This window comes from Physeter macrocephalus, chromosome 14, assembly GCF_002837175.3.
Source record: "Physeter macrocephalus isolate SW-GA chromosome 14, ASM283717v5, whole genome shotgun sequence".
Taxonomy (NCBI): Eukaryota; Metazoa; Chordata; class Mammalia; order Artiodactyla; family Physeteridae; genus Physeter; species Physeter macrocephalus.
Window position 1 is genome coordinate 25,207,458 of NC_041227.1, and position 13,233 is coordinate 25,220,690.

Consider the following 13,233-nt stretch of genomic DNA (forward strand, 5'->3'; position numbering starts at 1 on the left):
CTGCTGTATCTGCCTCTCTTGCAGGGTGGGACCTGGAACCTGAAGAGTTAACAAGTTCCCCAAGTGGTTTTTGTGAAGGCTAAAGTTGGTGTGCCCCATTGCTGGAGTGGATAGATGCAGATGCAGAGGGGATCCAGGCTCAGGAATTCAGAACCCGTATCCTTCCCCTCTCTCGCCCCCCACCCCTGGCTAAGGACTTGAAGCGGCGGGTCAGCTGAGCTCTGCGAAAAGTCATTCAGCGGCCAAGGCCTTGGGGCGTAGACCCCGGGGCTGCCCTAATGGGGCGGGGCTGGACGGGGCGGGGTCGCGGCTCCTCCCCCGGCCCAGGCGGCGGGGCGGGACCGGCCTGAGGGGCTATGAGGCGAGGCAGTGGTACAGCCTGGAGCACCCGGCAGCTGCGGCGGCCGGGGACCCTGGACCCCTCCCCACACCGAGGTAAAGGCCCGCGCAGCCCGCCACCAACTTAGTCAAGTTGTTGTGGAGTTCGCCAGGCGCCCGTATGGGGCGGGCAGGGGAGGGGGGGGTTCTGCGGCACAGGCAGAGAAGAGGGGGGCCTCGAACCTGCGTCCCGGAGTGAGGGCCCCCGGATCTCGGGCCCGGAGGGCTGTTCCCTGAGACAGGGATCCCTCCCGAGATCTGGGGACTCACATCCAGGACCCCCGGGCCGGGGAAGCTCGGACTCCGGGAATGGCATGCCCTCCTGGGCCCTGTAGGTCTCCTCTCCACCCTCCTCTCCACCGTGACCCCTTCCTGTCACCAAACCTGGGGTCCGGCCGCCTCGAAGCCCCCGCGCCCCCACAGCAGCTGGAGGCCGCAGTGCCAGCCGCTTCTGAATTTTTCACGGAGGGGGCGGGCCGGACACGCTGTTCCCATGGCACCGGGGCTCTCAGGTTTCAGCCGGAGGGAACCCCCAGACCCCCTAGCCTTTAGCAGGACCAAGCTGCCCGTCCTGCCTCTTCCTCAGCTCTCGTGGGATCGGGCAGCGGAAGTGAATCCCCCCGGGGCTCTCAACCCTCCTCCGTACCTCCCAACCCCGAACCGAACCGTGGGGAAGAGACCTGTGGGGAAGAAGAAGAGGGGGCAATTCAGGTGTCTTTCGTGAACGTGGGTCTCATGTTCTGAATGGGTGGGGCAGCTCTGTGTGCATGCTTGTGTGGACATCCTATCTGGCTGCTGCCCCTCTGCCTATCTGGGTATCGTGGGGGAGTGGGTTATCCTCAAGGCATAGGAAATGGCCTCTGGGTGTGCATGCATGTGTGTGTTCACACGCACTCACCCCTCCCAGCCTGACCCAGGTTCTCTCTGGGCCTGAAGCCAGAAAGCCCCCACAGGGAGGATCTGAGGCGCCTCCTCCTCCCATTTGAACTCGAAGGAAGGAAGGACGGCTAGAAGGACTAGAAGGACGCCTCTGGAGGAAGCTGTCGCAGCAGCTCATCAGGACTCTACAGAAGAAGGGGCTCAAAGCACCTGGCTCACCACCCACTCCCCATTCTTGCCGAAGGAGAAAAGGAAACCCCCCTTCCCAAGGATGACACTAAATACTCAGCAAGAGGCAAAGACCCCCCTGCGCCGCCGAGCCAGTACTCCACTGCCCCTGTCCACCCGGAGCCACCAGCCTGGCCTCCTGGGCACAGCACCTTCTACACAGTCCCAGCATCCCCGACTGGGCCAATCAGCCTCCCTCAACACCCCCACCCGGCAACCTTCATCTGCCCCCAGTGATTGGTCCTCTGAATCCAGCGACTCCGAAGGCTCCTGGGAGGCCCTCTACCGTGTGGTACTGCTTGGAGATCCTGGTGTAGGGAAGACCAGCCTGGCCAACCTCTTTGCAGGAAAGCAAGAGCGGGATCTCCATGAACAGCTGGGAGGTAGGGACCCTGTGTGCTGGGAAGGGATGCGGTCGATGGAGTGAAATCCCTGTTATCTGGGGCATAATGCTGCCAAGAACAGTTGTACAGCTCATGCACTGCTCAACTCTGAGGGGCATCTTTCACATAGACTATGAAGTGAATGATCACCCCCTGGAGTTGTGCAGGGCACAGCCTGCACAAAGATCTACAGGAGGGAAATTCCTTGAATAGTGAATGAGAATTTTGCTAATTTCTCATGGATGAGAGGTGTGTGATTCATTTTCATGTCACAAGGGAAGCAATTCTGAGTTCCACAAGTCCCAAGTATAAAGAAATGGTGAACTTCCTCCCAACTCTCAGACCCTGCCCTACAGACAACCATCCATGCCCACCATAACCTGCAGCCAAACTATGATCCTACCCAAAATGGAGACTCCCAGACTCTTAAGTTGGGCCTTGGGTTCCTTTATTCCCAAGAGGTACAGTGAGCTGAGAGGGCCTGGGGTCCCAGAATGATGGGGATCAGGGACCCAACAGAGGAAATGAAGATGAGCCCCTGCAGGACTGGCAGAGAGGACCCAGGGTGAGTGGGGGGAGAGGGGAGGTTAAAGGCAGAGAGGAGGTGGGGACACTCTGACCACGCCCTTTCTCCAGCCCTGACTGCTCAGAGTGTGAACCCATATGTACACACGTACACCGGTATGTATGACAGATAGGGAGACAGAGTTCCAGAGAGGGTAACGGGACCTGCCTGAAGCATACACTAAGCCAGGGACAGAGCAGGACTGGGAGAAATCTCAGCCCAACTTTAACCCCACCGCCCCACACTCATTCAATCATCCAAACCAACAAAACCTTTCTCAGCACCTACTGTGTGCCGGGTACTGTGCTGGCAGCTGGTGAGACATGGGCTCCTCATGGTGTTTCTTGGCCTATCAGGAGAGACAGACATCTAACAAATATGGTGAGCACTTCAAGGAGAAGTGGAGGGGGCGGAAAGAGGGGTTAGGGAGGCCTGCATCCTCCCCAGGCCTGCATCTCCTCCCTGAAATCCGTGTCTTTCCTCAGTTGCAGAAGATGTGTACGAGAGGACCCTCACGGTGGATGGAGAGGATACCACACTGCTGGTCATGGACACCTGGGAGGCTGAGAAACTGGTACGGCACAACAAGCAGGATTTGGGGGGAGGGGTGCTGAGGCTAGTACCAGATTCCTGTCCCCTCCTAGGACACTACAGAGCAGGGACAGGGCAGGGCCCATCCTCAGCACCTCCCCAAACCCACAACTCCTAAGCAGCCTTTCCAGCCAAAGCCAGGAGAACCTCATGACCCTGACCCCCTTTTCTCACTCCATTCATCCTCTCCTTACAGCCATCCCAGGATGTGCTTCTACCCCTGCAAATCTTCCCCTTATGAGCACCTTTATCCCATTCCACCCACCCACATTGTACAGAAAAAGGAACACCAGATTTAGCCTGAGGTTGAACCCCCTCTTCCTTTCTCTTACCAGTTGGCTTTGTGCAATTGACTTACCCACTCTGAGCTTCAGTTTTCTCACCTAATATATGGGTGGATCATTCTTGCCTTCCTTACCAGCTGGTTTTTTTAAACTTCTTATGCAGTTTCACAGAGATAGCACAGTTTGGAGCATGAAAAAATGCTGAACGTGAGTGAAGAATTGTAAATAATGATAATTCTTATCGATCATGACTTCGTAGCTAGTAAAAAGAGGACACCAAAGATGTCCTTCCCTAGCCCATTCCAAAGCAGGAAGAGAGCATTGGGCAGGGACATGTCCCCATTATGCTTTTCTTATCTTGCTTGAGTTTTCTTACCTTTGTTTATCTTGTTGAGTCTTTTTTCTTGCTATACAGGTAACATATGCTCATTGTAGAACTTTGAAGAAATACAACTAAGCAAAGAGAAGGATCTAAAAATCACCTGGGATCCCATCTCTCTAAGGGGTAGGCCCCTCCCCTAACACTCAGGGAGGCCCTGCCCACAGGGTGGAGCTTAGGAGGGCAATGTTGGGTGATTGACAAGAATGGCTGACAGCTCCAGAGATAGGCCCAAATTTAGGGATGAAGGAGCTATGAGACCAATTCCTTTTAACTAGCATAAAAGGAAACCCAGCTCCAAATGAGCGTCATAATAATGATGATGGTTCTCCTAAGAGCAGCTGACATTTATGGAGCACCTTCTTCCTAAGTGTCAGCCCCTGTGCTAAACACTAGACATATATTTTGACATTCAGTCAAGACAAAAACTATACAATGAGTGTATTTCTGATTCCCATTCTACCAATGAGGAAATCAAAGCTCAGAGAGGTTATGTGTCCAAAGTTCTCAGATAGCAAGTGGGATTCAAACCCAGATTTATAATAGCCCAAAGCTTATACTCTTATGCACTAGGACCATCCCCCCTGGGTGCATCACCTTCTGAACCTCCATCTGAGGTTCCACTCCTTCACTCACTTGTTTATTAAGAAACACTGGCTGGCTGGTCCCCACCTCAGCCAGGGTGAAGGGAGGGCACCATGACCAAACCCAGATATGCAAGGCCTGCCCGGAGGTCCGATGTCAGGTCCCTGCAGACCCATCACACACAGCCAGCCTCAGGGCCAGCCTGAGGGCAGCAGCCTTGAGGGTCCCACATCCTAGGGCCGGCGGAAGGCCTTGGGGATCCAGCGGCCAGCTCACACCCAAGCTTTATTTTTAAAAAAAAAGGAAGGAAGAAAAAAGAAACATTGGCTGGATATTTATATAAATAATATAAATAATAATATAAATAATATAAATAAATATATATATTTATATATATTTATATTTATAATGGGCCAGGACACTGAAGACCCATCAGTGACTAAGGCAGACATGCCTCCTGCCCTCATGGAGCTCACAGACTGGTGAAGGAGGGTCTACTTTTTGGATGCAGTTGAGAATCCTATGGGACAGAGTCCAGTGAATTAAGAAGAGTGATCAGACTGGGAGTCCCATTTGGGAGTCAGACTAGAAGGCAGGAATTGGAATTCTGTGCCCAGCTGGCTGTGTGGCCTTGAGAAAGTGTTCTCTTCTCTGGCCCTTGATTTCCCTACAGTTTCCCTGGCCAGTGTCTGTGAAGGCAGTTCCCAAAGAGGGTCCATGCAGAGAGGGTCCATGTTGATGTCAGAGAGGCAAAATCTGACAGAACTGGAAGGGTCTTTGGTTCATCCAGTAGTACCCCAGCCTCACTGACCATCAGAGTCACCTGAAGAGTATTAGAAATCAGATTCTCAAGTCTCACCCCAGACCTAATGAAATAGAACCTGTAAAAGTGGGGTTCTGGGGCTTCCCTGGTGGCGCAGTGGTTGCGAGTGGTCTGGGAAGATCCCACAGGCCGCGGAGCGGCTGGGCCCGCGAGCCATGGCCGCTGAGCCTGTGCGTCCGGAGCCTGTGCTCCGCAACGGGAGAGGCCACAACAATGAGAGGCCCGCGTACCACGAAAAAAAAAAAAGTGGGGTTCTGGAATCTACATTTTTAACCACACCCCCAAGGGGTTCTTAAGCACCAATCCATGTACCAACCAGCTTTTGTGATGCTAACACATAGCAAATCTTCCATAAATATTTGTGCAATGAATGAATGAATGGTCAAGACCCACCCTCTCATCCTACAAATGAGAAAACAGACTCCGAGGGAGGAAGGAACCTGTCCATAGTCAAAGTTAAGAACCCAGAATAAGAACCCACGTCTGTCTGACTCAGTTCAGGGTTATTTGGCCCCGGGGAAGGATCAGTACAGCTGTTCAGAACTTACCCCTTTTGACAATGATGTTGACCATGGATCCGATGCTTTCCTACTTATCTACCTTATTTGGTTATCAGAAAACTTTTCTGGCTTCTTTTCCCCTCGCAAACAATACTTCCACCACACTCGGCATTGCCCACTCCTGCCCACTCTCTTCCCTCCTACTCAGCCTGCTCATCCTCTCTAACCCCACTCACCAGTCCACTGTGAAGCCCTCCCACACTCTGCCCAGTTGAGTTCTTCTGGTCTACCCCCGCCCCAAGCACCATGGGTCCTCCAGCCACTTGCATATGCCTCTCTTTTTTTTGACCGAGCTGCACGGCATGTGGGATCTTAGTTCCCTGACCAGGGATCGAACCCACACCCCCTGCATTGGAAGCACGAGTCTTAACCACTGGACTGCCAGGGACGTCCCTGCATATGCCTCTCTTAATGGTACTTATCACACTGCATTATATCTCTCCATTTTCATAGCATCCCTTCCTAATCATGAGCTTTTGGAGGGCAGGAACTGTGTCTCCTTATTAAACACTTAGATATACTCAGAAAGCTGTTGCCTAGGTGGTTCAGTCTCAGAGTGCTGTCCCTGACAAAAGAGCATCATCCAAAACAATATCAAAATTACTCCAGTTCTTTCCTTTCCTTGTCAAACATCTTGAAAGGACTCCACTTCTTAAAATGTCCCTTGCCTCTCCCACCCCCTTCCCTTACACGCCACAGTTGCTTCTTCAACTCTCTCTTCAAGACTATCCAGAAAAAAACCTCCCCTGGAAGACAGCCTCCTGTCCCCACTTCTCTCCCTTCCTTTTTTTTCTTAACTCTGGACTGCAAAAAGCCAAAAGGACTGTCTAGCAAGACCAAACCCTCCTCAAACCAGACAAGAGAGCTGAAAAGGCAAAGCCAGAACTCTCCTTAGCAGAACCCAATAAATCTTTTGTCCCCAGTGCCCGGCCTACAGAAGGAACCAATGAATGAGAGAATGGAGTGAGGTAGTGTCATTAGCCCGATTTTTCAAGCAGAGAAACTGCGGCTCAGAGAGCATCGGTGGTTTCCGGAGGTGACACGGGGAATTATGGCAGAATTTGTCCCCCAGCCTGTCCAAAGTATCAACCTCAGCCCCAACCCACCCGTTAGACCATCCCAGCCCCTCCTTTCTCAGCCAGGGCCTAGGTACCGTCTGAGGATGGGCCTGGGTTCCCTCCCCTACAGGATGAAAGCTGGAGCCAGGAGTCGTGCCTGCAGGTGGGCAGCGCCTACGTTATCGTGTACTCCATCGCAGACAGGGGCAGCTTCGAGAGTGCCTCTGAGCTCCGCATTCAACTGCGGCGCACATATCAGGCGGACCACGTGCCCATCATCCTGGTGGGCAACAAGGCGGACCTGGCACGCTGCCGGGAAGTCTCCGTGGAAGGTGAGCCCTCCACTCCACCCTCCTCCTCCATCTTTCTCTTAGCCCTGTTGTCACTGTGTCTCCTCCAGTGCTCCTCATCTCAGTGACTCGTGCCCCACCACCCCCACCCCGGCCACCTCCATCCTGCATCTACTTGCCTAAGCCTGAAAGCCAGAAACCATTCTTGGCTTGCCTCCTCTCTCATTCCCTCAGACCAGTCCCCAGACCTTGTCGGGTCCACCTCCCTTAACCCCACATTCCCTTCCCGTCCCCATGCCCAGAGCCTCTGCCCCATCCTGCCATCTCCACTTTAGCCTGGGCCAACCCCCGTACTTCTCTATCCCCACTCAATCGGTTCTTCTCACCAGCTGCCAGAGTTTTCCCGAACCAGAGCTGACCTTGTCACTTCTTTGCCTAAAAATTCCCCTATGTGCCCCAATGCTCTTAGTCTGAGACACTTTATTCACCAGGCATGATAGGCCCAGTGCCTGTAAGCTTTTCAAGGGCTTACATATGAGACCTGAAAAAGACAATTATTGACTCCAAAATACAGTGAGAAAATTATAAATTCAAATTTCACAGAGCTTTGTGTACAAAACATAATATTGTGTCAGCCAGCAACTGCAAACCAAAATGTTTAAAGTTATACTTAAATTGTATTTAAAGTGGGATGGGGAATATTTTAATACAATTGATGTATCAGGTGGGACCCATAAAGATCTATAAATGGCCCTAGTCACAGGGCAAAATCTAAAAAATATGAAAACTGAGACCCAGAGTGGGGAGGCCAGTTCTACAGGGTCACCAGCCACTGAGGACTAGAACCCAGGCCCCTGCATCCAGCCCAGTGGCATCCTGGAGACCATATGCTTTATGAGCAGATGTCCCCAAATTCTGCAACATGATCCCCAGGAGATTTTGTTGAATCGCTGGTTCCCAGGCCTCACCTACCAAATTAGAATATCTGCGGGTGGGCTCAGCAACCTGCATTTTAACAAGCTCCCCCAGACAATTCTGATGCACAGATTAGGCCCCTTCCCTGGCAGTCAAGACCCTTCCGTGGGACCTCCCGGTCTTCCCAGCCTCATTCTGCTATCAGTATCAATCACTAACCTGTGAACTAACTCCTCAAAGCCAGATTTATCTCTGAGTCCCCTCGCACGCAGCACGAGGTATGGGGAAAGGAAAAATCGTGCTTCCGGTTGAGATTGAACACACCTCCTGCTACCTTTATCTCCTTTTTCCGGTTGTGGCTCCGCCCTGGCTCACCTGACCCCGCCCCCTCAGAGGGCCGTGCCTGCGCTGTGGTGTTCGACTGCAAATTCATCGAGACGTCAGCCACACTGCAGCACAACGTGGCGGAGCTCTTCGAAGGCGTAGTGCGCCAACTGCGCTTGCGCCGCAGGAACTGCGCAGCCCGGGAGCCGCCGGCCCCCAGACGACGGGCAAGCCTAGGCCAGCGCGCTCGACACTTCCTGGCACGCTTAACTGCCCGCAGCGCCCGCCGCCGGGCACTCAAGGCCCGCTCCAAGTCCTGCCACAACCTGGCCGTGCTCTGAGGCCACCCGCCTACTCTCTGGGTGGGGGGCACTGGGGTGCATTCTAGCCTCCACCATGGCCACGGAGGGGCAGAGTCTCTGTGGCTTGCAGTCTGCATCGTGGGCCTTGGCCGCCCATTCCCCCAACGTACAGAGCATCTCCCCAGCCGCAACTTCACGGACCTCTCTGCCCTGGGCAAGTGATGGACAGACCATGGGGCCAAAGCCTAAACTGGGGTTTTCATGCGGTGCGTGTCTTTTTGTAAAAAGTCTTCCTTTGTCCTTGGGCTCTGGCCAACCCTCAGAAATTCCCCCACAATAAACCAGAACAGAAGGATGTCCTGTCTGAGTGCCCAGATCTCTTCTTTTGGACTCTTCTAGGCGTCTCCACCTCCCACTTTTCCATCTACACGGGCTGCAGACTGGGTTGGCCTGCTGACCTGGGTGTCAGGGTTAGTCAATAAAATCACTGGACCAATTATGCATTCAGGCCCTTCTCTGAACCACTGGGCACAGCCCCTGCCCCATGACTTTGAGGGAGACACAGTGGAGCACAGACAACCACAGTTCAGTGTGATGACCTCCTATTCTCTCATTAACTCGTTTTTTAGATTATAAATTCACAAAATATTTTCTGAAAAAAAAATCTTCGCCCTCATCCTAGCAATATAATAGCTGGTGTTTGTTGGGAGCTGACTGGGTACTAAGCTGTCACAACTATTAATCTTCACGACCCATGTTAAACTAGTTAGAAAACAGAGGCATAGAACAGTGAAGGCTTATGCTCCAGATCACACAGCAGCTATAAGTGAAGTTGCCAGGATTCCAGCCCAGGCTTGTGAGACTAGAGTCTGTGGCCAGCTTATCCACAGTTCTCTTGGAGAATGTGACAAAAAAACTATAGACTCCCAGGGAAATGGACTTTCAAACACAATTTTGCCCACAATTTAAAGGGGGCGGGTGGACTCCATGAAACTCAATCCATTAATCCCCAGGATGGACCCCCGATTTAGTCTGACTCATTCCATTTTCTAGCTGTGGAAATTAAAGCCCAGAGAGGGGAAGTGAGCACCCCAGAGTCGCCCAGCCAGTAAGGGTAAGGACCAGATCTCAGGGCCCAGCCTCCTCCTATGTCTGTGTGGGAAGTAGGAGGTAGTGAGGCATCATGGCTGGGGATGGGCCTTGGGGGTCAGGTCAGGAGTTTCCAGCATAAGGAGAAGTGGTGTCACTACTTTGAGAGGAGAACATGATGCAAACAGTTTGGACCATTGTGTCCCTGGTGCCTGACACCCCTGCCCCCAACCAGCTGCCTGCCCAGATGCCTCAGCCCCCCACGTCGGCCATGTCCCTGCTGCCAGGAACACCAAAGCACAAGCAGGCGAGCCATCCTCCAACTGTGACCCCCCAATCTTGCCAGCAGGGCACTGATGGCACTTACTTTCGTATCCCAACTTCAGCCCGGGGAAGGGAAAAGGAGGAGGGTCTTCCCCCACCCTAAGCTGTCTCTGGAGGCCTGTGGTCATGGGGGAGGGGCTATAGTTGTGGAAAGTTGGCAGAGGCAGCCGGCAGCAGCCGGGAGAGTGGAAAAAATGATATCAAACCCAGAAAAATGCAGGCCGGATGGAGGGCCCAAGCCGGCCCTGGGAGGTGAGAGGGAGGGAGGGAGGAGGCCCCACAGGCTGAGAAAGGAAGAGGGCCAAGGAGAGAGCGCAGGAGCTGGTTTGGAAAAACCTGGAGACGATCAGCGTGATTCCTTCCTTTCTTCATCCGCAAATATTAACTGAGGGCCTACTGAGTGCAGGACACAGTGCCAGGTCCTAGGGAGATAGTGGTGAAGAAGGAGTAGGGTGTTGCTCCCTGGAGCTCACAGTCTGGTGGGGAAAACAGACTAGAAAACACGTATATGATTAAAATAATTACAAACTGATAAGGCACTAAAAATCAGGGTGGTCATGAAAATAATCCTCTTAATTCACAGATGGGGAAATTGAGGGCCAGAAAGGGAGTACCCAAAGCTACTCAGATTGTGGAAGAAATCATTGAGACCAGGATTGGGGGAAGGCAGGGGAGGGAAGAAAGAAAGAAATAGTGCAGACTAGATGCAGGGGTGAGTATGCAGCCAACACAGCAAGACAGCACAGTGGTGGAGGGCCTGGGCCCTAAACCAGGGGGTCAGTATTCAACCCCTGCTCCCCTCCATCTCTCTGTGCCTTAGTTTCCCCATCTATAAAACGGGATTCATGACAATTCCCTCCCTCAGGATTGATGTGAGGATTAAATGACTTAAGATGTGTCAAGTACTTATGACAGTTCCTGTGTCTAGGAAGATTCAGGAAATGCTGGTTCCTGCTATCATATCTTAAAACATTAGGGAAACCAGAGTTTGTTTAGGGTAAGATATTTTGAGACCGTGAAGACTCGCTTGGGAGTCTTTGCCCTATTAAGACACTGGAGGACTTTAGGAAACTCCTTTCCCTTCTTCGGCCTCAGTTTTCCCATCTGTAACATAAAGGGATTGAATCTGAACTTGTAGCATATACTCATGTACTCACACGTTTGCTGTCTGCCTCCCCCACAGGAATGAGAGGTCAGCAAGGGCAAGACCCTTGGTGCTGCTGTCTCCTCAACACCTGCATCAGTACCTGGCTCATAGTAGGGGATCACTAAATATTTGTGGAATGGATTAATTAACCACTCTGTAAAAGGGCCCTTCCAAACCTGATCTCTCTGATTCTAGGAGTCTGTAAATAAGGCATGGCTGGGAAAGCATGTAAGAAAACCACAATATTCCTCCCAGGGACATGGCCTATTATAGTTTAGAAAGTTCTTTCTCAGACATAAAAACAAACCAAAAAAAAAAAACAAAAAAAAAAGAAAAAGCAATATTTGTGGAATGGATTAATTAACCACTCTGTAAAAGGGCCCTTCCAAACCTGATCTCTCTGATTCTAGGAGTCTGTAAATAAGGCATGGCTGGGAAAGCATGTAAGAAAACCACAATATTCCTCCCAGGGACATGGCCTATTATAGTTTAGAAAGTTCTTTCTCAGACATAAAAACAAACCAAAAAAAAAAAAACAAAAAAAAAGCAAAAAGCTAACTTTGTTTTAGCTCTTTCTATGTAGTAAGCCCCATGCTCCATGCTTGGTACACATTTTCTCATTTCATCATCACCATCTACTTAATAGGTACCATTTAACAGATAACAGATGAGCACATTGAGGCTAAGAGAACACAAGAAATTTGTCCAAGGCCACACAGCAAGAAAGGGTAGTCAGGATTCACACCCAGATCAGCTGTCAAGAGGCAGGTAGGAACTGCCATCTTCATTGTACAGTTGGGGAAACTGAGGCCCAGAGAAAGGAGAATCTCCCAAGGTCATGTAATAACAACAGCAAACAGTTCCATCACTCTTACCATGTATCAGGTGCTGTGTTAAGTGCTTTTTCATATTAAATCCTCAAAACTGCTCATATTATCACCATGCCAGTTTTCAGATGGAGAAACTATAGCAGATACCCTGCCAAGGTTGCACAGTTAGCAAATAGCCAGGATTCGAACCAGGGAAGTCTAGTCCCGTGGTGTGAAAGGCTCAACTATATCGCACTGTCTGACGGTACAGCAAGTCCGGCGCAAGCTGGTGTCTGCCCAGCACCCTGCTGCCTGGGCTGGGGGCAGGGTGGAGAACAAAAGCACATTGAGAGTATCTTCAGCCGCCAGCTGCGACTTTCCACCTTGAAGGGAGGGTACTGTTATGGAAAAAGTGATAAAGCTCTGGAAAGAGGAATGTCTCCCCAGGGGCCCCAAGTCTCCTCAGAGTCTCCCCCCTCCTTTTGCTTTGGGGGAAGGCCACAGACTGTGCCGTCCTGATCCAGATGAGATGAAGGCCACCTGGATCCCAGCACACCCCAGCCTGGCTACTCAAATACTGAGGATCACTGGCCCTGACGGAAAGTTCCAATTTCTCAGCCAAGGGCACGAAGCTTCCACTCGGGGACCCCCAGGGAATCAGGTTCAGGCTGGAACTCCCTTGTCCTTGGATGGTGAGAAATTCACATCTCTCAGGCACAGCTCAGCCCTTCCTTTATTCAGCAAACTTTGACAAGGGTGTGTGCTCTGAAGGAAGGTAAGGAGGGTAGAGAGAGTCACAGCTGGCTGCTTTGTAAAACAAAATGTTTTTAAAGATTAAGAATCTCTAAGCTCTGCCATGACCATGTGACCTTAGGCAAATCAAAACATACGGAGTGAAGGGGTTAGGGTAGAATTCTTTATGCGACTGTCTCAAGAATATTTGAATATTCTAGTTCAACAGCTTGAAAAAATATACAAGTTCAGCTTCAATTTCGGCACTGTTTCCGTCTGTTCAGTTCAGGGTTTAGTTAAAAATAATACTAATGATGGGACAGGAGCTCTGGGTTCAACAGTGTGTGTTGTCTTCCCAGTTCCATCTGATTCAAGTTCAAGGCTAAGATGGATCGTTGTTCCAGTTTCTGTGCCGCATAACAAACCACCCAAAGCTTAGTGGCATAAAAACAATCATTTTATTATACTCATAGATTTTGTGAGTCAGGAATTCGGGCAGGGCGAAGTGGGTACTGCTCTTCTCTGGGACCTCGGCTGCGAAACTCACAAAGACTGGAGTGACTGGAATCATCTCACATGTCTGGAGGT

The 13,233-nt window shown here is 51.3% G+C and overlaps 1 protein-coding gene across 4 annotated transcripts; it reads left to right on the forward strand.

Annotated features, from left to right (window-relative positions):
- The first annotated feature begins 350 nt into the window (after nucleotides 1-350).
- Nucleotides 351-8,917, forward strand: REM1 (RRAD and GEM like GTPase 1). 4 transcript variants are annotated; one of them, XM_007124247.4, is made up of 5 exons: nucleotides 351-435; nucleotides 1,315-1,868; nucleotides 2,919-3,007; nucleotides 6,844-7,045; nucleotides 8,312-8,917. In XM_007124247.4, exons 2-5 carry the CDS (start codon nucleotides 1,529-1,531, stop codon nucleotides 8,581-8,583), a joined length of 903 nt encoding a protein of 300 aa, XP_007124309.2. In that variant the 5' UTR covers nucleotides 351-435; nucleotides 1,315-1,528; the 3' UTR covers nucleotides 8,584-8,917. The 4 variants fall into 4 exon arrangements, with proteins under 4 accessions (XP_007124309.2, XP_007124308.2, XP_007124310.2 ...); XM_007124246.4 differs by having other exon boundaries at nucleotides 357-435; nucleotides 1,286-1,868; XM_007124248.4 differs by having other exon boundaries at nucleotides 357-435; nucleotides 1,373-1,868.
- Nucleotides 8,918-13,233: the final 4,316 nt, after the last annotated feature.